Source organism: Nuphar pumila, chromosome 7 (assembly GCF_984573655.1).
Source record: "Nuphar pumila chromosome 7, dmNupPumi1.hap1.1, whole genome shotgun sequence".
NCBI lineage: Eukaryota > Viridiplantae > Streptophyta > Magnoliopsida > Nymphaeales > Nymphaeaceae > Nuphar > Nuphar pumila.
In genome coordinates, this window is record NC_143255.1 from 15329958 (window position 1) to 15354776 (window position 24819).

General features: G+C 37.2%; 1 protein-coding gene, 1 long non-coding RNA gene and 1 pseudogene across 3 annotated transcripts; all 3 read left to right on the forward strand.

Annotated features, from left to right (window-relative positions):
* Positions 1–1391: 1391 nt before the first annotated feature.
* Positions 1392–11915, forward strand: LOC149831247 (BTB/POZ and MATH domain-containing protein 1 pseudogene; annotated as a pseudogene). The gene is made up of 3 exons (XR_016433187.1): positions 1392–1777; positions 7379–7606; positions 11787–11915. The product of XR_016433187.1 is annotated as a BTB/POZ and MATH domain-containing protein 1 pseudogene (transcript).
* Positions 11916–16833: 4918 nt separating this feature from the next.
* Positions 16834–19074, forward strand: LOC149831248 (uncharacterized). Its single transcript, XR_016433269.1, has 4 exons — positions 16834–16898; positions 17228–17298; positions 17687–18236; positions 18946–19074. It is a non-coding gene; the product is annotated as an uncharacterized LOC149831248 (long non-coding RNA).
* Positions 18139–24819, forward strand: LOC149831249 (BTB/POZ and MATH domain-containing protein 1-like). Its single transcript, XM_090012966.1, has 6 exons — positions 18139–18236; positions 18946–19063; positions 20228–20589; positions 22948–23215; positions 23791–24064; positions 24271–24819. The coding sequence occupies exons 1-6, from the start codon at positions 18139–18141 to the stop codon at positions 24351–24353; spliced, it is 1203 nt and encodes a 400-aa protein (XP_089869092.1). The 3' UTR covers positions 24354–24819.

A 24819-nucleotide genomic window follows, 5' to 3' on the forward strand; every position in this document is an offset into this window, starting at 1 on the left:
CGCCTTATATGTTTTAAGTATTAGTTTAATTACTGCTGCTGGTGATTTTGACCAAAAGAACGTGAGATTAATAAAATTATTCAAAATTCAGCAGAAAAACACGTGCAATAATTTCTCGTTTTAAGCTTTTGTCACTATGATGTACACTTAAATTTATTTTTCGATTAATTTCAATTTTTTATTATGATCAAAGTTTAAATTCCAACCTCGTTTATCCAAAGCCTAGCCATATGATTATGGACGAGCTATTGTCTACTTATGATGATTATACCAGGTATGGATCCGGGTTCAATTGATTTACATGCGCCAGACCCGAACTATACCAGGTAAAATAATATGTCAGCCAAATTTTGAACAATGAATCAATTGCACTATTGACTATTCAATTGATCATGTCAGCCAAATTTTGACCAATGAGAGGCTTCAAGTGTGTCTTTTCTTCCCAATCGGGTCAGGTGTCCGATCGACTTGAATCCATTTAATTAGTTTTGGTAGTAAGTTTCCGATCCGATTCTCCGAAGCAGGTACATCTGTGCTGCATGGGACTTGTCACTTTTTTTCCAAACGAGTTCTTGAGAACTGTGGTGTAAAATAAAGGGCGTGATGGGTTTCCAGCAATAATAAATTTCAAAACATGGGAATTTGAAACGGGGGCATCCATGAATGCCATACGTTTTTATTAAAAAAAAACAGGAAACTGCATGGATAAGGGGGGCGCTGCATATGTTTGAAACGTGTGATAGTTGATATATTTAATTATTCAAAAAGAAAAACGTCAAACTATACACTTTTAACAGACATTGATACGGTCCGATTGTTTTAATCGGATTTTGGGTTGGACTGGAATATCTTTTTTTGCAAACAGATCCAGATTCATTTAAAAGACTTCCACGTTCAACTCTGAATTCCAATTCAATTTTTTTCACATAACTGGTTATATAACTGATATCCGGTCCAATTGGAGAGATATAATTCTAGTAGAGAGACATGATGCCTAATGTGCACTGTCATATAACTGGTTTAGGAAGTTGGAATCGCTAGATTCGTGAAAATAGAAAACTCATGTTTGCCATTTTCTCCTTTTTTTTGTACTTTGATTTCCTTTCAAGAGTGAGGTATTTGCCAAACGAGTCAGCATGTTTGAAAGCTGGAAAATAATAGGAAAAGTAAAAGTAGGCAAGAAAAAATTACAACTTTTCTATCAGATCAAACGAGAGAAAATTTTTGAAATGAAAAAAAAAAACTGAAAAGACTTTTTTTTTTTACAGTCAGACTCATCACTCATGGCTCCTAATAAACGGCGAAACCACTTGTATTAAAGGACCAGAAGAGGCAACAAGTGCCCACAAAGCAATAAGATGCCCCACCTCTTCACGTGTGCAGCTTTCGATATGGGCATTTGCGAAAACTGCAAGGACTCCTCACCTACAGTCACCACCTCCACCTCTACCGCCCTCACCGCTGATGGATTCCACCATTTCAAGATCAAGGACTACTCCCTCTGCAAGTTCTTGGGCGAAGGCAATTACGTAGCTTCAGATGCGTTCATGGTCGGCGGGCATGCGTGGGAGGTCCGCTTCTATCCGTTCGGGAAAACCCGCATGTACAATTCAGAAGGCTTTTATATCTACGTCGCCCTCGCTAGCGAGGGAACCAACGTTAAGGCTCTCTGCGGATTGAGCTTCATGGATCAGAGCGGGAAATATGAGCACAAGGCCCACGCCAAGCTCGATAGTAGCTTGGGGGTACACACCTTCAAATGTCGGGGAGAAGCGTCGTATGGCTCATTGGCTCTTTAATCTGTTTCTGTTTTTTGCTTATCTGCAAATTCTGAATGGGTTTCTTGATGATGGGTGTCATGAAAGATCTCCTATACGTTTAATTTTTTGTGCTATTATATTTGATTTTTATGCTGGTTTTTTCTTTTTTCTTTTTTTGGGTGGAGGGGGTTGCCAAACCATGTTTTCAAATAAAACGTGTTTTGTGAAAAGTCTGCTCGAAGCAGATCCAGTTTATCCGGGGGCCGTGAGGGGGGCGCTGCCCTCTCCCTACTCTTTCTGGCCAGTAGATGGCCGGAGAATCCCAATTGATTGTTTCTTTTTTTATATGTTTGTCCATTTTAAGGGCCACCCACGGCCGGATAACTCAGATGATATGATGTCAATTATGTTTACTCATTTGCTGGCTGAAAAACAGCTTCACATTGATTCTTTTAAAAAAAAAAAATCTAACAACATCTTGGAAAAACTAAATTCTTCGTCAGCCAAACACCTGATTTTAGGCAAGGCATGGTTTCTTAAAAATCAGGTTTTGCCCCTTCATCGAAACTGGGATGTATCACACAGTGTTGAGAGTACCACAAAAGTAACTCAACTTATTTTCCATAAGAGTGAGTGCAAAAACTTTATGAAACTCTACTACAATCTCCCTTTTGATTTGTTAATAATTTCCATTTAATGCAAACCTAAGTCTCTCCCATAATGGCTTTGATAACAACAACAACAACTACGCCTTCATCCCAAAACAATTGGGGTCAGCGATATGAACCAAAAAAGAAATTCATTTTGGGTCTTCCACATGAATCCTTTTCCTCCAATCATTTCTATCCAACGCCATGTCCTCGGTGAGGTTCAAAGCATTCATATCCTTTCCTATCATCTCCATCCAAGTCTTCCTAGGCCTACCCCGACCTCTTTTAACTAATATATTTTCCCATTTCTCCAACCTTCTAACTGGAGCATCATTAGGCCTTCGCCGAATATGTCCAAACCACCGTAAACGATTCTCTCGCATCTTATTTTCAATGGGTGCAACACCTACCTTCTTACGTATCTCTTCGTTCCGAATCTTATCTTTTATTGTATTTCCACACATCCATCTAAGCATCCGCATCTCAGCTACACTCATTTTTTGAATATGATGTCTCTTGGCAGCCCAACATTCCGTACCATAAAGTAAAGCGGGTCTAATAGTCGTCCTATAAAACTTTCCCTTCAACCGCAATGGCATTCTACGATCGCACAACACTCCAGTAGCACTTTTCCATTTCATCCACCCAACCTTTATCCTATGATTTACATCTCCATCAATTTCTCCATACTTTTGAATGATGGATCCCAAATATTTGAAATAATCATTCACCGGTATATCTTGCTCACCAAGCTTCACTACACTCCCATCACTACTTCGTTGCTTACTAAACCGACATTCCATATATTCAGTCTTACTCTTACCCAACTTAAAACCTCTAGCTTCCAATGTCTGTCTCCATAATTCTAACTTAGCATTAACCTCAGCTCTAGACTCATCAATCAAAACAATATCATCAGCAAACAACATACACCACGGTACATTTTCTTGAATTGATCTCGTAAGCTCATCCATCACTATCGCAAATAGGAAAGGGCTTAAAGCAGATCCTTGATGTAACCCAACCGTTATCGGAAAATTGGTTGTCACCCCTCCACAAGTGCGGACATTGGTTACTACTCCTTCATACATATCTTTATTATACTAATGTACTTGAGAGAAACACCTTTCTTCATCATTGTCCACCAGAGAACGTCCCTAGGTACTCTATCGTATGCCTTCTCTAAATCAATAAAAACCATATGCAAATCTTTGTTCCTCTCTCTATATCTTTCAATAAGTTGTCTAAGAAGATGTATAGCTTCCATAGTTGATCTTCCAGGCATAAAACCAAATTGATTCTCCGATATCATGACAACCTTCCTCAACCTAGACTCAATCACCCTCTCCTAAAGTTTCATAGTATGACTCATGAGTTTTATACCACGATAGTTTGTGCAATCTTGTATATCACCCTTATTCTTATATAAAGGCACCAAAGTACTCTTCCTCCACTCATTAGGCATCTTATTTGTTCGCCAAATCAAGTTAAAAAGATTTGTCAACCATTCTAAACCTTTCTCTCCCAAGCATTTCCAAGCCTCGATAGGTATACCATCTGGGCCAACTGCCCTTCTTGATTTCATTTTCTTCAAAGCCTCTGCAATTTCTTTCTTTTGAATCTTGCGCATGAAGTCACGATTTATCTCATGAAAATGAATGGAGAAGTCTCCAAGATCTTGAGCATGACTATCATTAAATAGCTTATCAAAATAATCTTTCCATCTCTCCTTAATCTCCTCATCTTTGACTAAAACCCTTTGTGTTTCATCTTTGACTAAAACCCTTTGTGTTTCATCTTTGATACATCTAACCATACCCAAATCCTTCGATTTCCTATCTCTCATCTTTGCAAGCCTATAAATATCCTTCTCGCCTTCTTTGGTATCCAACTTGTCATAAACCTCCTTATATACCTTAGCCCTCGCGTTTCGAACAACTTTTTTAGCTTCCTTCTTTGCTATCATATACTTCTCCAAATTCTCATTATCACGACTCTTACTTAGATTTCTATAACACTCTCTTTTAACCTTAATAGCTAATTTGACATCCTCGTTCCACCATAATGTATCCTTACCTAGTGGTGCACCGCCTTTAGACTCACCCAATACCTCCTTAGCTATTTTTCTCATACCACCCGCTATCTTATTCCACATTGATTCTGAATCCTCCTCGAGACACCAATCAACTTCCTTAACTACCTGCTCTACAAACATTCCTTGTTTAGCTCCTTTCAGTGCCCACCACTTAATTCTAGGATCTATCCTATGTCTATCCCTTTTGCAGCATTGTCTAATTCTAAGATCTAAAATTAAGACTCTATGTTGTGTAGCTACACTTTCTCCTGGTATAACCTTACAATCGATGCAACAACCCCTATCTCTCTTTCTAAGTAGGAAAAAATCTATCTGACTCGTATTAACCCCACTTTTAAATGTTACTAGGTGAGACTCCCTCTTCCTAAACCAAGTGTTTGCTAAGATCATATCATAGGACAAACAAAAATCTAAAATCCTTTCTCCACTTTCATTTCTTTTTCCTATACCATAGCCTCCATGGATATTCTCAAATCCATCCCTACTAATGCCTACATGTCCATTAAGGTCACCGCCGATGAAAAGCTTTTCTCCATAAGATGTCTCTTGTACTACTCCATCTAAATCTTCCCAAAATTGATGCTTAATGGAATCATCTAAACCTACTTGAGGTGCATAAACACTAATAATATTAATAATATCCGTACCTAATACTAATTTAATAAGTAAAATTCTATCACCCTTCCTACGGACCTCAACTACATTATCTATAAACTGACGACTCATAACAATCCCTACTCCATTCCTATTCCTATTTATTCCTGTATACCAAATCTTATATCCCCAAGGTTCTATCACTTTAGCTTTCTCACCTACCCATTTGGTCTCTTGAAGACATAAAATATCAATCTTTCTCCTACACATAACATCTACTAACTCTACCAACTTACCAGTTAAAGACCCTATGTTCCAAGTGGCTAACCTAATTTTATGGTATTGGACTAACTTCTTTACCCCCACCCGTCCAACAAAGCGAGGGAACCCTTGCCTATTTGACACCACACCCGGGCGCCGGTGTGACGCGTCGCTTCTGGGCGACGACCTAGCAACCCTTGCACATTTATCACTGCCTTCGGGCCTAGAGAGTACAGCGCGTCGCTCAGTAGGGAACGCCCCAACGAAATTCTCATATTGGTTCATTTTCATAGGATATGACAAAGTTTTTATGCTGGCTGTCACAGGCCTACCGCAACCCTCCTCCTTTATCCGGGCTTGGGACCGGCAGTGTATAACTACACAGGCGGAGTTATGAAGGAGAAAACTTGAGTAACAAATTCCCATAATGGCTTTGATATCATCTTAATTTTGATAGGGTTATGAAGGAGAAAACTTGAGTAACAATGTCTATTTGGGTTTCCTCCAAAAGTATAATCTCCTAAAAAATGACATATTAGATGTTAATTTGTGTATTATCATTCAGCGGAATAAATTATGCATGAGTTCCCTTACATGACAAGAATGATACAAAGATAAAAAGTACCTATACTGGCTCAAGTTACACGTGAGTCCCCTCACATGTTTTGGCATAAGTTTTATCCAACATACCGGGTTGGAATTAGATGAAGCATAGTTTGCTTTATTGATTAGTCTTTGTTATGCATGCAACATGTTAACTCATGCAATACTAATTGTATGATATGTTGTGGTAAACATTAAAAGCTAGATATGTGTTATGAAAATGGAAAATGTGATGTTGTACTTGATAACCTTGTCATTCTGCATTTCATATATCACATGTTTTATAGCAAAATTTAAAAGACATAGATAGGCATGCCTTCTATGCCTGTGGCTGATCAAATGGCCTAATTAGAAGTTTCGCATAAAAGCATGGACTGCTATTTAAGCAACTTGTGGTTGAGTGACAATGCAGACTAGGGACAGTGGAATATGAGAACTACTGTGTGAACTATAATTTTAAGGATTTTTTATTCTTCTCTGTTAAATCGAACTGTAAAAATGTGATCAACATACTTGGCTTTATAAGGACCAGTTCTTGAATCATCTGATTATTATTTATGAACGAGAATTCTAAGGCTTTAAAATCAACAGCTCATAATCATCATAAATATTCAAGCATTCAAAAATCACATTTTTTCATCAAAAAATAACATTCCAATAGCTGATTCCTAGCAAATTTGCTATAGCCAACACATTTGGCTAGTTGGGTTTGCAAAAAAAACGGGGTTGAAAATGCCCATATTTTTAGTTCTTGTATTACAGTTCTGATATTTTAGTGTATATGTTTGGAGTAGAAGTATACCTAGAGATGATGTTCTGTATTCCAGGGTGAACACCTTAAAAGGCGCTTGCCTTTATAAGAGGGGCAGTACACTGGATTCCCCCTCTTTAATAGACAACCCTCCCCTTTTATTGGGGGCCAGCCACGTTGGACCGAACACGTATATAAGTGTTCTTCCCAGAACACTGAATTTGCTTCCCTCCTATATTATTGAGAACTGTGCCCACTGTTTTCCTAATGAGTTTGTAATTACATGCTACATTGATAAAACATGCTAAATAAATGTTCTTCCCTTTTATTGGATCAATTTATTGACTGCCTTGCTTTGACCTTTGGACATGATCTCATCTTTATGTTTGTTTGAAGCTGGGTTTTTGTATTTATGACTAAATAGTGTCTCATACCGATGTGAGATTTATTTCCCTTTAGTTTTTGTTATATTTCTTGGATTTTGTTTTTTATTGCCATTTATTCTTTTTTTCTGGCAATAACTGTGTCTATTGTTTGCTGGCGAGTTGTTCTTGTTACTGGTGTCTCACGGAAATTGCTAATCACTTGCTTGTAATATACGTGAAAAAAGCTCACATATTTTTTTGTAAACAACCAGTCATGATCAGTATTCTTGTTAATACAGGTGTATTGCTTGGATTAAATCTACTTCAGAAATGTCAAACTACATAAAAGACGATTCACTTGCAGTTTGCTGTAGTATTACCATTTTCCAATCAGATACACAAACGAAGTTTTGTACCATTTCAGTACCACCTTCTAACATAGGTCAACATTATGGGCAACTCATAGAGAGCGGAAAAGGTGCAGATGTAAGCTTTGTGGTTGATGGACAAACATTCGCTGCGCACAAGTTGGTATTTTCTGCACGTTCACCTGTATTTCAAGCTCAATTTTTCTATATCCAACACATTTGCCTGGTTGGGTTTACAAAAAAAAAAGGTGTTGAAAATGCCCATATTTTTAGTTCTTGTATTACAGTTCTCATATTTTAGTGTACATGTTTGGAGTAGAAGTAAACCTAGAGATGATGTTCTGTATTCTAGGGTCCACCTTAAAAGGCGTTTGCCTTTATAAGAGGGCAGTACACTGGATTCCCCTTTTTTAATAGCCAACCCCTCCCCTTTTATTGGGGGCCAGCCCTTTTAATGCCCATACGAGTTTCCTCTCCACTTAACTTGGTAATAACATCTTCAATGGAAGGAGATGTGAAAGAAGATAGAAGAGAAGACCGAATTTGTTCAAATTCGGGTCGAAGACCATTTAGGAAGTTAAAGAAGTGATCTTCCTCTAATTGCTTGTATCTAAGTTCAATAGCTTCGCCACTCCACTTGGGCTCAAGCATGGCAAGCTCATCCCAAATAGAGGATAATTCAGCAAAGTACTCACGAATAGACATCTCATTTTGTTGTAGGGTCAAGGCCCTCTTTTGAAGATAGTACTTGTGAGATAAGTCTCGTGAAGTATACATCTTTTCAAGATAATGCCAAGCTTCGGAGGCTTTCTTGAATTTGATGATATTGGCATTGATCTTGGTTTCAACGGATGAGAAGATCCAAGATAGGATCTTGAAGTTTCTCATTTCCCATTCCTCATGTTTCTTTGAATATTCTTCAAGAGCTTCTTGTCTTTCTTCTCCTTCAAGAATTTTGATTTTTCCTCTTTCAACCATCGTAATTTTTGGTTCGGGTTTCGTTATGGAACCTTGAACATATCCCCAAAGCCCCTTTCCTTTAATATGAGCTTCCATATTTCCGGCCCATACATGATAATTGGAACCATTGAACTTAAAGCCAAGAGAGAAATGAGAGTCTTTTTCACCCATTAGAGAGATAAGATGAAGGAGAAAAATACGTACCACAAAGAGATTTTAACTCTTACTTGTTGTAGTAATCTTCCAAAATATTTGATGAAGAGAAGTCTTCACGCCAATCTCGAAAAAATTAAAGGCACGCTTTTCGAGGCACTCAATATTGTGAAGAATCACAAGACTTTCCTTCTCAAGCAACCTTGCTCTGATACCATGTGAAAATCTCTATAAAAAAGGATTTTGTGTATAAACACAATACTAGAAACACAAAGTGTGCACAAAATCATAAAAGGAGAACTCTCACAAGTGCACAAGGGCACGGATACAAATGCACAAAGGCATAAAAGGAGAACTTTCACAAGTGCACAAAGGCACGGATACAAATGCACAAACGTAAAAAAATATCAACTTCAATATGTTGGGTCCCAAAAAAGGGTTTTACAAAAGTGTAAGTTATAAGGGGGTAACACCCCATATTTATAATACAAGGGAGAGAGGGAATGAGGGAGTGTTGGGCTCCCAACGGCTCTAAATAGAGCTGTTGGGAGTCCAATAGCTCTCTCTACTTTATGCTTTTTGACTTTGGTCAAAAAAGCATAAAGCCAAATAAGTCCAAAAACTAAACTAAAAAAAGAAAGAAACCTAACCTAGTTAAATAAACTAACCTAATCCTAACTAAACTTAAAAGTAAACTAAAAATATGAGATTACATATTGAATTATGTTACATTATTTAACACCCCCCTCAAACTTAGGGTGACATAACCGAAAGTTTGCCAAGAAGGAAGTTAAATCTTGGAGAGCACAACGCTTTGGTGAAGAAGTCTGCTAGTTGGTATTCTGATGTAACATATGGAAGGTCTATAGTTTTTCTTAAGTATTCTTCACGAACATAATGGCAGTCCATCTCAATGTGCTTCGTGCGCTCATGAAATGTGTGATTTTTGGCAATATAAATTGCACTTTTATTATCACAACATAGTTTTGTGGGCCCTTGAACTTGAATATTCATATCTTTCAGCAAGTTGCGAATCCAAACAATCTCCATGGTAGTAGATGCCATGGCTCTATATTCGACTTCTGTGGATGAAAGTGAGACCTTATGTTGTTTCTTGCATCTCCAAGAAATTAAAGATTCCCCTAAAAAAATACTAAAACCAGTGGTGGAGTGACGGTTATTTAGGTCACCTCCCCAATCAGAGTCAGTATAAGCAATTAAATTCAATTCAGAAGAAGAAGATAGAAATACCCCATTGTTTACTGTACCCTTTATGTATCTGATGATGCGGAGAATGACACTCATATGAACTGAAGTAGGTGCATGTTGAAACTGACTAGCAACATGTACAACATGAGAAATATAAGGTTTCGTAATGCTGAGATACGTTAAAGATCCAACCAGTTGCCGGTAAGGTGTGGGATCTTTTAGGAGAATCCCATCATCAATCTTCATCTTTGAACCTACTATTTCAGAAGTTTCACAGACCTTGTCATCTGTGATTCCTGATCTGTCAAGAATGTCACAAGCAAGTTTAGTTTGAGACAAAAAATAGCCTCTGTGAGAATAGGTAACCTCAATTCCCAAAAAATATGTCAGAAATCCTAAGTCTGACATTTCAAATCTTGAAGTCAGGATAGATTTAATGCTCTTGATTTCTTTGACATCATCACCTGTTATTAACATATCATCAACATATAACAGTAATATAACAATCCCTGCATCAGATTTCTTAACAAACAATGCAGTGTCAGTATAGCATGAAGTAAAACCATTTTCATTAATAGTATTAATAGTTTGCACATGAAAATATTAAGTTATCAATGCATGCATCAAAATTCTTGTTATTGTATGACATCATATATTGCATGATAAATTTGATATTTTCTTCATCGTAGCATTATGATTGTTCTCTTTTAATTCGTTAGTATATTATTCGTAACATCATAAGAAAATGACTGCAAACCGTGAATGAATGTACAGTAGGATAGTGGACAATGAGTTATCACATGAATATATGGATGATGTTGACAGTTTTATTGAATTTGCAACGGCAAGTGTCAGTACAGTGGATACCACAGGTCAGATTAGGTGTCCCTGCAAGATTTGTAAGAATAATCGATTTGTAGAACTTCATAGCGTTAGAAATCACCTATACATGAAGGGTTTTGTGAGTGATTATCAGAACTAGACATTTCATGGAGAAGAATTTAGAATCGATTTTGATGCACGGGTGAATGTGGTGCACGATAATCCATATACAGATTTGATATTTGATGTCGCAGGAACAAAACTGGGTTCTGCTATGGGTTCTAGTGATGTAAGAAATGTCGTAGATGGAGAATCACCAAACGATGCAGCTAGTAAATTTTATGATTTACTTAGATATGCTGATGAGCCACTTTGGAACGGTTGTGAGAGTCACACTATCTTGTCTGCATTTCTCCAGCTAATGAATTTGAAGTCCGAGTATAATTTGAGTCAATCATGTTTTGACCGTTTATGCATGATTGTGAATAATATGTTGCCCAAAGATGAGAAATTGTCAAAAAATTTCTATTGTGCGAAAGTTATGGTCAACACTTTAGTTATGAGTTACAAAAATGTATTGTAATACTTGATACGAATTATTTGAATGCATTGCAATACTTTATGTGAATGATTTGAATTATTTGAATGTATTGTAATACTTGATGCGAATGAATGAGTTGTATTGCAATACTTGATGTGAAGGATTAAAAAATTTATTTGAATGTATTGTAATATTTGATACGAATTATTTGAATGCATTGTAATTTATGCAACGAATGATTTGAATTATTGCAATACTTGATGCGAATGATTTGAATGCACTGCAATGTTTGATGTGAATGACTTGAATGTATTGCAGTATCTGATATGAATGATTTGAATGTATTGTAATGCTTGTTGCGAATCATTTAAATGTATTGCAATACTTGATGCGAATGATTTGAATTATTGTAATACTTGATGCGAATGACTTGAATGTATTGTAATACTTGATGTGAATTATTTGAATGTATTGTATGACATATGTTATTTGTTAGAATATGGTTCGTGGAGGTTACAGTGGTTGCTCATCCAGTAGTAGCCAGGCCCAACCTTCATCTTCACGGGCTCATGTGATAGGTATATCATTTAAATAATTGGATGCTTGATTAGTTCAAATGCGCATTCTGAGAGTTTTTAACGTATTTTTTTACAGATGATGTTTCGCCTGTAAACGACCCACCTACACCAGTTGATCACACAAGTCATGAGCCAACACATGAAGCATGGTCTTCTCAGTCTGGCACAAGAAGACTCATTCGAATAGTGTATATCGATAATCGACCGTAAGTATTTTGTTTTCAATTATTGCATATTTTATAAATATTTTATATTGATATTTACTGTGTACCAATTCATGTGCAGCACGAGGTTTGAGCCACAAGAAGTAGTACGGGAGATTAGAAATTCACTTCTTCAACATCTACCAGGACCGATTGCTCAATGGAAAGAGTACCCAAAGGAGGTGTTAGAAAGATTGTGGTCATCATTCACGGTATACAGTTGTTCCTCATAGTTAATGTGTTTCATATTTAATTTATTTAAGTAATGTATACTAACTTTCTAAAAATATTTGTAGGCTTCGAATCGCTTTGCAACTACGGTGGAAGAAAATGATGCAAGGAAGGTGTGGCAGAAGGTGACTGCCAATCGATTTGCAGACATGCTGCACAATATGAAAACTGCAGCAAAAAAAGCATCTGGCGTAATAGATGATCCACTACAATGGAAGGGCCATGGCCCTATTACTATCAAGAAAGATTATTGGGATGAAATGTGCGATAAGTGGGCAGGAGATGCATTTCGAAATCGCTCTGCGAAGGCTGCACAAAATCGAGCAAAAATGCCCGAAGCCCATCTACACACAGGTGGATCTAAGACATTTGGGAGCCACCTGAAGAAAATGGTAACTCATTAATATATAATATTAATTTTATAAGTATTGTTGCAAACTTGTGAACTAAATCTTTTGTCCTTTAACTTCGCAGGAAGCAGAAAAAGGAGACATTGTACCATATAAGGATGTGTTTGTTGAAACACATAAACGGAAGACCACGAGAGTCTTCGTATCAGAGAAGGCGAGAACGACAACTGTATGTATTTATTCTATTAATAATCATTGCAATATGCAAGTTATCATAATGTTATCATTAATTATTAATGCATACTTTAAACATTATTTTGTAGGAGGCATATGAGCAACAGATGGTAGAGCGACATGGCGATGACGCTTCTCAGCATCCATCATTTGATCCTGCAGCATGGGTGACTGCAGCAGGTGAACCCAAAAAATGTCGCGTGTTCGGGTTTGGGAGTAATATGAACACTTCACCAGTTATTGCTTATTCCAGTTACGGCTCACAGACTTCTTCTGCCGACATAAGCTCCAAGCATCAACCTATTCTTTCCGGTGATGATGTACGTCAGATCATTAAGGACACACTGGATGACTACTTCCATGACACCGTCTCTCCTTTTCTCCGAGATGAGATCAACAATCTTGTGCTGAACAGGAGATCTTCGATTGCAGGTCCCTCTCAGGTATAATCACATATTCAGTTTTTTGTCTGCCTTAGAACATATATAAGCATAATCGAATCACATATATAACTTTCTGCCTTTCGTAGAGCACATATGAGCATGATAGAATCACATATACAGTTTTTTGCCTGCCTTAGAGCACATATGAGCATGCTATAATCACATATAAAGTTTTTTGCCTGCCTTAGAGCACATATGAGCATGATAGAATCACATATACAGTTTTTTTGACTGCCTTAGAACACATATGAGCATGCTACAATCACATATACAGTTTTTTTACTGCCTGAAAACACATATAAGCATGTTATAATCACATATTCAGTTTTTTGACTACCTTAAAACAATATGAGCATGCCAAAATCACATATAGAGTTTTTTTAATGCCTTAGAACATATATCATTCATGATAAAATCACATATAACTTTTTTTGCTTTGCCTGCCTTAGAGCGCATATGAGCATGATAGAATCACATATAGAGTTTTTCTGTCTGCCTTTGAACACATGAGCATGCTATAATCACATATTCAATTTTTTGACTGCCTTAGCACACATACGAGCATGAACGAATCACATATATAGCTTTTTGCCTGCCTTAAAGCACATATGAGCATGGTAGAATCATATATAGAGTTTTTCTAGCTGCCTTAGAACTCATCTCAGCATGATATAATCGCATATAAAGTTTTTTTAATGCCTTAAAATACATATAATTCATGATAGAATTACATATAGAGTTTTTTGCCTGCCTTAGAGCACATATGAGCATGATAGAATCACATATAAAGTTTTTTTATTGCCTTAGAACACATATGAGCAGGGGTTTTGCACCCTGCCTCTGACACCTGACTCTGCACCCTGCCTGCAAAGGTGCCAGAGGCAGGGGCCTCACTCTTGCCTGGCAAAAAGCAGCAGAGGCAAGGAGCAGGGGTTCCCTGCCTGCCAGAATAGAGAAGGCAGGGGAGGGAGCAGAGGCTCCCTGCCGAACTTGCCACAACAGGACAGGGGGTGACACCCCTTGTCGGAACACGAAGTTGAACAAGGGGCGCAGTCCCCTGTTGGAAACGAGACAGGCAGGCGGTGGCAAGATCAAGGAAGGGGGGCGAAGCCCCATGCTAGAAAACAAACGAGATGCACGGGGCTTCGCCCCCTACCCGAAAAACCATAGGCGGCAGGTGAGGTAGAGCCCTCCACCGAAAAATCAAGAGACAGGGGGTAGAGCCTCTCATCGGGAAGAGCACGCAAAGGCAAGCCTCCTATCGGAAACACCAACAGAGGCAGGGGGTTGCCCTCTGCCAGGAAACAGGAAGAAGACAGGGGAGGCTTCGCCCCCTACCAGAAAACCAAAGGAGGCAAGGGCTTTGCCCCCTACTAGTCAACTTGAATTCAAAAGTTTGGACACTTTTGAATATTGTGAAATAATATATCCTATAGTTGGGCAAGATTACTAATCTATGTGTGTCATTTAACTTTTTCCCATTGTTTGAATTAAGGTTATGGCACCACTTTGTATTCCAAAACATGTCATCCTGCATTTCATTTTTGTGTCATTGGGATATGGTATACCTGTTAGAAAGTGACTTGAAATACATTGGGTTCAATAATGAACCCATACTTATGCACGTGAAGTGCAAATATACCCATTAAAGGGAAACAACATAAGCACATAATGTGCTAACACATAAAACCCATAAAAAAGGAAAAATATGACATAAAGTCATAAGTTGCATATCATTGAAGAATAATGGAGAAGGGGTAAAAACCCCATTACAATGGAGCATAAGCTCCCTCAAGAAGTAAGAAATACAAAAGGGAGAGCCCCTATTTATAACAACAAAAAGGAGTCTTGGAGGGGCTCCACTCATAGACGTTGGAGCCCCTCCAACGGTCACAAATGTGACCGTTGGAAGGGGCCCAACGTCTATTTGAGTGGCCCCCCCAAGGTACCTTTTGGTACTTGAAAAAAAAGAAATAAAAAATAAAAGAAAAATAAAAATAAAATAAGTTACAATCACATTCATCATAAAGTGAATGTGCGTAAAACAGAGGAAAAGACTAAAATACCCCTACGGCTAAACAAAAGGAAAATATATATTATATATATATATAAATAGGAGGATACATATACATATATACCATATATGTATATGTATCATCTTTTATATATATAACATATGTCTAATTACAACAATTGATGGGTACATTTTAACAATACCGTATAATTTTTTTGGCAGATATTGTATATTTATTTACTTATCTTTCCCGTTTGTGTTGCATGAACCAATCCCCCATACTTCCATCAAGCCAATTGCTAGTAGAAAACTTTCACTTATGTCTTATTAGATGTTAGAGTGTTTTGATATTCATGGTTGAGAAACTAAGACAGGTGGAAACTGCACTATTGATTTTTCAGCTGTGCAAAATATTTTCTATAAGGATGTTCTCTTTTCTGGGACTTTTTTATTTCTTTTTCACTCTTAGCTAGATTGGTATGTAGCAGTGAAAATGGAAATTTTGATATATATTTATAGCTATCTGCTTTTCAAATATGGGTTTACTCATTGAAATTTCTTTTGAAAATATCTTGTGCAGCCGGCCAACTGCATTGCAAGATCGAACAAGGGACAGCGATGATGATGACTTTCGAGACAGAGATTTTGATGTTGCAGCTCTAGCAAGTAACTTAAGCCAGGCATTTCGTTATGGGCCATTGAAGGGGTAACTCAACAGATCTGACATCTCATGTATTGCATGTTTTTACTATTTTTGTTGTCTTGCTTGTCATGGTTTGAGACACTGTAAAGAACCTTGATGACAAACTTAGTGTGATATCGAGGATTAGTAGTTCCTTATCTGGTATTCAGTTTGGACTCTGAATCCAAGAACTTGCCACCCAAATTTTTACTATTGTTACCTGTTGCCCTATTGGAAGTTGTGTTATACCAAAGTAGCAACATTCTGTGCACCTATTTGTTGAATAACATTGTATGCATGTTTACTGCACGTGGTGTTATTCTCTCCATCAGAAAAGCTCAAAAGGAACTCCAGAAGATGGTCTCATGAGTTTGTATACTGCCTGCTGCAGACTGTTTCTGGAGAGAACATTAGTTTCTTATTACCTTTTTCTCCTTTTCTTAGAACCTAGATATTGTTCGGCATTGATTTTCTGAGAAGCCTTTGAGATACACTGCTTTACAGACTTCATGTGAAAGTTCCATTTGGGGCTCTCATGCATATGTTTGCATAGGCATTCTCCAGATAAGTTTTTGACATTGTTCTTTTTGTTTTCGGGTTTCTCTCTCTTGTGATGTATCCCTTTAATTTATTTTGAACTTTACTAATCTTTGAGCTGCGTTTCTCAAAAACAATTGAACATCATTAGTGATCATCTTTATGCAGATTTATCAATTGGCATCTTCTCTTTTGTTTTCATTTGTATCTGTAGGACCTAGAGAAAACATTTGAAAATGTCCCTGCAAAATGAAGCGTCCCTCTGTTTGACCAGAATCAGAATATTTGTTATACACATTTTTTACCTTAGGGTTTACTGGTGGGACTGATTTATGAATTTCAAATTTCATGCAAATATTTTGAGGTGTTGTCTCCCCGTTAAGGGCTACACAATTTTAACACTTGCTTATTGTTTGTTTGGAATAACTTTGTACAAGGCAAATTGTGATTGGTGATACTTGCAGGCTCATGGATCCCTTGAGCGAGATGATGAGGTAAAGTTATTTTAGAAAAAAAACAACTTTATAAAAAGGAATGTTTTCTTGCTGTAGCGGCTGTTTGATGTTTAATTTTGTGCACAATGGTTACTCTTTTTGCTTTGGTGAACGCTGTTATGAAAAAATACTTAATATTGAAGTTAAAATAATGATCCTTGGGACTTGAATGTGCCTCAATTGTTCTCCTTGGGGTCATCTCTGATGACTTAAGTTGGCACAAATTGGCCTAGATCCCAAGTTGATCCGCTGATTTTGTTTTCTTCTTAGTTCTAAAATTGCATGTAAAATATCATTCTAAGTTAGATCGTTGTTTGATGATTTGGCAGGACGTATATTTTGATGATGAGTCTGCGGAAGTAGTTATCTCATCTCTCAGGCTGGGGGATGACCAGGACAGGTAAATCTAAACACTTTCCTGAAATCGTAATCAGTTGGGATAAGTTGATAAGATACAATCCTTAGATAAAGTATCTTTGAAATCCTTAAAGAATACCCTCCAATGATTTTAACTGCTGTATAAAGATTCAACTATTGAAGTTGGTGCACAGACTGATTCAACTCGTTGCACAAAGTCTGGTCACCTATGATTCAACGATTTTTTGGTCCATGCTTTTAGAATTCCTGTTTCACTGGGACCTCATTTTAAGCTTGTGTGTTTCATTTTTTGCTCATGCTTTAGCTGACGGCTTTATGTTGCAGTGAATCCCTCTTTACTAATTCCAACTGGTTTGCTTTTGAGGATGACCAAGTTGCTAATGATCGGATGAACAATTCTCTTGCCTCAGTATCACCCAGTACAGAGGATGATGAGGTTGTGGTCGGTGAAGATGATTTTGGTTACACTGCTGCATCATCAGAAAATCCTGAATCTCAACCAACTCCAGAGGTTTCAGATAATGGTATTCATTCCGAGATCAATGACACAGGACCGACAATCCCGATCGAGGGCGAAAAGCCGCATGAATGGGTAGAATGGAGGGAATCATCTGATTTAAGCACATCGTCAGGGCCCAACTTTAAACCAGCAGTTTCTGTTAATGGTGACTGAGGCAACCCAACTCTGTTTTGTCCCAATGCTCATCATGCTGGGCAACCCAACTCTGTTTTGTCATCTACAGCCATTGCCGTTTTGAGCACAACTGAAGCTTTGCCAGCATCCAACCCAATCTTCGACGACCCATTTTCCTCCATGTTTGAAGATGTAGAGTTGGTAGGCAAGGAAGAAACCACAGACGTGATGGAACTCAACAATCATGATGGGGTGGAACATGGTGTTGCTGCTGCCGTTTCAAAAGAGAATGATGGGTTTCAAAAGAGAATTCTTTATATCTGGGAGTAAGCTGCCATCATTTTTAGAGGTTTTTTTTTCTCCATTATCCATGGCCAGTGCTAGCATGGCAGTCTCTCTCTCTCACTGCTACAACGAGGTTAAGGACTAGGTCATGGATGAGCATAATGAACAGCTCCAAATTATTATTTTCTGCTGAAAACGTTGGCTTGTACCTTTTTCTAATATCATTGATTTTTTCTTTCCTTTTTATCTGTATAATTAGTTGCTTCACTTTTGTTGATCAAGCTTTGTGCTTCTTGTGAGATCTGACCAAGCACTTGCAAAAATGATCCGTTGAGCCAATGATGCAGTAAAGTTTTTGAAGTCTTAATGTTTGATTGTTGGTCTCTTAACTGTGAAGATTCCATCGTATAAGTCTTCCTTATGTGAAGATTCCATCGTATAAGTCTTCCTTAATGCATTTAACTTTCATTAGTGTAAATTATTGTAATTTTCAATATTCTTAAGTAATGATCATTGTAGGATTTTGTCTTTGTTAGTACAAAGCGTTATCGCTTTAACATTTAGCATTCCTTATTGTAAATCATTGGAATATATAGTATTCATTAGTGGAAATCATTTTAATACAACGCACTCATTAGTAACAATCGTTGTAATATATTTATCTTTTGTTATTATAAATCATTTTAGTATTTAGCATTTATTAGCATGAATAATTATGTTTATACCTAAACCACAATGTTCAATGTATAGGTTGTGTGGAGATCGTATGAAGATAGTGAGCACAAAGACCAAGAGGTTGTTGCGGCTGCGAGACTGTTTGATTGTGATATTTGGTTGTTTAGCATGTTTAAAGCCGAGTTACAACATGGTAATTGAGTTCTCTTGCAAGCTGGCTTGGGACAGTCTACCCCAAAACAACCTTTGGAAGTGAGAAGAAAGATGAACAGTGGTGGAGCCAAGAATGTGAATTGGCATAAACGCTTTAGAAAACAATTGGATAACTGGAATAAAGGAGGTGTTCGTGTCATAACATATGATTATAAAGGACGACAATATGATCCTGACTATTTCAAAAAATATTGGCAAGCCATGCATCGAAATTTTGAGATTGAGAAGAAGAAATGTGAAAGTAAGGACCCTCTTGTCTCCCAGCATGTTGTCTCCCAATATAGAAAAAATATCCATCGTGTTCCTTCGGTTATAACTACGATTCCCTCAGTTGCAGTACACGATGATGAGCCAACACAGCTCACAAAAAAAAAGGTAGTCTCCGCCACAAGGTTAGAGATGTTGGAGAGTGAGAATACGAAATTACGAAAGCAGGTGCAAAATTTGAGGAGACAAATATGGTCACAATATGATACACCGGTAGAGATGATTACCAATGATTTTAATAAGATCGAGAGAACCAAGAGGCCACAAACGAAAGAGAGTTCACCAAGGAAAGAGAGTCTACCAAGGAAAAGAAAAAGACGACTTATATGTCATATTTCATCTGAGTCGTCAAGTGCCATTGAATAAACATTATATGATTTTTGTATTCCGATAATTATTTCTTGTAATTCAATAATTTTTTTGGTAACGTGACATTCTATATATAAATGTATAATTCTTTTTTGTAAAGTTTTATATGACTGGTTTAGGAAGTTGGAATCGTTAGATTTGTGATAGTAAAAAAAATCATGTTTGCCATTTTCTTTTTCTTTTATTTTTTTTACTTTGATTTCCTTCCAAGTGTGAGGTATTTGCCAAACTAGTCGGCATGTTTGAAAGCTGAAAAATAATAGGAAAAGTAAAAGTATGCAAGAAAAAATTACAACTTTTATATCTTTTCAAACGAGAGAATTTTGAAAGGGAAAAAAATTGAAAAGACTTTTTGTTTTTTTAAAAGTCTGACTCGTGGCTCCTAATAAACGGTGAAACCACTTGTATTAAGGGACCAGAAGAGTCAACCAAGTGCCCACAAAGCAATAAGAAGCCCCACCTCTTCACTTGGGCAGCTTTCGATATGGGCATTTGCGAAAACTGAAAGGACTCCTCACCTACAGTCACCACCTCCACCTCTACCGCCCTCACCGCTGACGGATTCCACCATTTCAAGTTCAAGGACTACTCCCTCTGCAAGTTCTTGGGCGAAGGCATTTACGTAGCTTCAGATGCGTTCATGGTCGGCGGGCATGCGTGGGAGGTGGGCTTCTATCCGTTCGGGAAAACCCGCATGTACAATTCAGAAGGCTTTTATATCTACGTCGCCCTCGCTAGCGAGGGAACCGACGTTAAGGCTCTCTGCGGATTGAGCTTCATGGATCAGAGCGGGAAATATGAGCACAAGGCCCACGCCAATCTCGATAGTAGCTTGGGGGTACACACCTTCAAATGTCGGGGAGAAGCGTCGTATGGCTCATTGGCTCTTTAATCTGTTTCTGTTTTTTGCTTATCTGCAAATTCTGAATGGGTTTCTTGATGATGGGTGTCATGAAAGATCTCCTATACGTTTAATTTTTTGTGCTATTATATTTGATTTTTATGCTGGTTTTTTCTTTTTTCTTTTTTTGGGTGGAGGGGGTTGCCAAACCATGTTTTCAAATAAAACGTGTTTTGTGAAAAGTCTGCTCGAAGCAGATCCAGTTTATCCGGGGGCCGTGAAGGGGGCGCTGCCCTCTCCCTACCCTTTCTGGCCAGTAGATGACCGGAGAATCCCAATTGATTGTTTCTTTTTTTTATATGTTTGTCCATTTTAAGGGCCACCCACGGTCGGATAACTCAGATGATATTATGTCAATTATGTTTAGTCGTTTGCTGGCTGAAAAACAGCTCCACACTGATTCTTTTTAAAAAAAAAAATCTGACAAATTCTTGGAAAAACTAAATTCTTGGTCAGCCAAAAACCTGATTTTAGGCAAGGCATGGTTTCTTAAAAATCATGTTTTGCCCCTTCATCCAAACTGGGATGTATCACACAGTGTCGAGAGTACCACAACACACCTTATTTTCCATAAGAGTGAGCACAAGAACTTTATGAAACTCTACTACGCTCTCCCCTTTGATTTGTTAATAATTTCCATTTAATGCAAACCTAAGTCTCCCATAATGGCTTTGATATCATCTTGATATTGATAGGGTTATGAAGGAGAAAGCATGAGTAACAATGTCTATGTGGGTTTCCTCCAAAAGTATAAACCCCTAAAAAAAGACCTATTAGATGCTAATTTGTGTATTATCATTCAGCGAAATAAATTATGCATGAGTTCCCTTACATGACAAGAATGAGACAAAGACAAAAGTACCTATACTGGCTCAAGTTACACGCGAGTCCCTCATATGTTTTTGGCATAAGTTTTATCCAACATACCGGGTTGGAATTAGATGAAGCATAGCTTGCTCCATTGATTAGTCTTTGTTATGCATGCAACATGTTAACTCATGCAATACTAATTGTATGATATGTTGTGGGAAACATTAAAAGCTAGATATGTGTTATGAAAATGGAAAAAGTGATGTTGTTCTTGATAACCTTGTCATTCAGCATTTCATATATCACACGTTTCATTGCTAAATTTAAAAGACATAGATAGGCATGCCTTCTATGCCTGTGGCTGATCAAATGGCCTAATTAGAAGTTTCACATAAAAGCATGAACTGCTATTTAAGCAACTTGTGGTTGAGTGACAATGCAAACTAGGGACAGTGGAATATGAGAACTACTGTGTGAACTATAATTTTATGGATTTTTTATTCCTCACTGTTAAATCGAACTGTAAAAATGTGATCAACATACTTGGCTTTATAACAACCAGCTCTTGAATCATCTGATTATTATTTATGAACGAGATTTTTAAGGCTTTAAAATCAACAGCTCATAATCATCATAAATATTCAAGCATTCAAAAATCACATTTTTTCATCAAAAATTACATTTTTTCATCAAAAATTACAATCCAATAGCTGATTCTTAGCAAATTTGCTATAGCCAGCACATTTGCTTGGTTGGGTTTGCAAAAAAAAAGGTGTTGAAAATGCCCATATTTCTAGTTCTTGTATTACAGTTTTCATATTTTAGTGTATATGTTCGGAGTAGAAGTGAATCTTGAGATGATGTTCTGTATTCCAGAGTGAACACCTTAAAAGGTGTTCGCCCTTATAAGAGGTGCAGTACACTGGATTCCCACTCTTTAATAGCCAACCCCTCCGCTTTTAATGGGGGCCAGCCACGTTGGACCGAACACATATATAAGTGTTCTTCCCATAACACTGAATTTGCTTCCCTCCTATATTAATGAGAACTGTGCCCACTGTTTTCCTAATGAGTTTGTAATTGCATGACACATTTGGAGATTACCAATTGAATCAATATATTGACTGCCTTGTTTTGACCATTGGACATGATCTCATCTTTATGTGTGTTTGAAGCTGGGTCTTTGTATTTATGACTAAATAGTGTCTCTTACCGATGTGAGACTTATTTCCCTTTAGTTTTTGTTATATTTCCTGGATTTTGTTTTTTTATTGCCATTTTTTCTTTTCTTCTGGCAATAAGTGTCTATTGTTTGTTGGCGAGTTGTTCTTGTTACTGGGGTCTCAGGGAAATTGCTAATTATTTGCTTGTTATATGCGTGAAAAAAGCTCACTTATTTTTTTGTAAAAAACCATTCATGATGAGCATTCTTGTTAATACAGTTGTATTGTTTGGGGGGAATCTGCTTTAGAAATGTCATTCTAACTGAAAGATGATTCACTTGCAATTTGCTGTAGTATTGCCATTCTCCAATCACTCACAGCAGAATCAAAGTTTTATACCATTTTAGTACCACCTTCTAACATAGGTCAACATTTTGGACAACTCATAGAGAGTGGAAAAGGTGCAGATGTAAGCTTTGTGGTTGAGGAACAGACATTCGCTTCGCACAAGTTGATACTTGCTGCAAGTTCACCTGTATTTCAAGCTCAGTTTTTTGGACCAATGAACGATCATAATACAAGTAATATACAGGTTGAAGACATGCAAGCTTCAATTTTCAAGGTTTGTCTATTGTTCTTTTGGAATCATATTTTTTATGCTTTTGCTAGACAGGGAACCACAAATATGGCAAATATTCTTAAAATAGCAGAATATTTACAAGCAACTCTGGGTAGCCACTATACGTCACATTTTTTTCTTTATATTTTCATCAAACTATATTGTAAAAACATTATTTTTTATTTGTTTGCTTTTAAAATATTTTTTAACATTTGTGGATTTTCCATTTCAAACCACCAATTTAAAAAAGCCTTTAAGGAAACACCTCATCGAGATATGTATTAAGAGATGACAATATCATCTACATATAACTGGGTATTGGATTGAGTTATTCATGAAAAGCTGTTTAAATTCTTGTCTTTGGTTGGCTTGAATGGTAATTCTTCTCTGTAGAGAAGGGCTTGCAACCATTTCGGAAATTGTCATGAGATAATTTAAGAAATCATATTCATGTTAACATTTGAAGAGGTTGATATGTAGTACCTTTATCAAGTATGACGTGTATATATAAAAATCTTAGAGTATTCAACACTGTAGTGATATAAGTTCTTTTTCATTTTTTTTTGTTTATTTTGCAGGCTTTACTCCACTTCATATACTGGGATTCACCTCCTGATATGCAAGAGCTCGTGGCTGAAGAGTCAAAATGTGCTTTGTCTTTAATTACACATCTGCTGGTAGCAGCTGACCGCTATGACATAGAGAGGCTAAGGCTGCTTTGTGGGGTTAAGCTCTGTGAGGAGCTCAGCATAAACACGGTTGCAACAACTTTATCTTTATGGGAGCATCACCACTGTGTTCAGCTTAAAACAGCTTGTTTCAAATTTATTGCGATATCAGCTAGTCTGAGAGGTAACTAGACTCCTAACTCATTTTCTCTGTGTTTGATTTTGGGTTACTTAGCTGAATCAGTAGGTGAAGGATTCACCATTTAAATTTTCTTTAAAAATGAGATGTTGACATCAACAAAACTATAAAAGAGAGCCCAAAAAGAGTAGTTCTAGATCCAGACTGGTGTAATATCCGTGCTATTAACATGGTCTGTCATAATGTTGCAGCTTTTATGCAGACTGAGGGTTATGAGTATCTGAGGAAGAATTGCCCATCTGTTTTGATCGAACTGTTTGAGCTTGCTACCTAAGTGAGGAGTCAAATGAAGCCCTGGATAGGAACGATAGCAATCGAAGAAGGTGAAGCAGCGGACATCATCTATTGGCACTCTCTCTGTAAAACTGTTTATTTGCTTGATATTGCTTTATGTTTTCTATGCTTGTTTTTTGGCTTTCAGTTGTGGATATTCTGGTTTTGTGGTTGGGTTTTGGTGTCAGATATCCGAGCTTTAGCAACTCCTTTCATTCTAGATACATCAAAAATCTAATGTTTACTTATTTAATTGAATGTACTCGTCATTTTGCATTCTGTCAAGTAATTCATGTTATGCCGATAGTAACGATATTAATCGAAGATGGTGAAGCAACGAACATGTTGGCACACTATCTGCAAAACTGTTTATTTGCTTTATGTTTTCTATGCTTGTTTTTTGTTTTTCAGTTGTGGATGTTCTGATTTTGTGGATAGATATCCGAGCTTTAGCAACTCCTTTCATT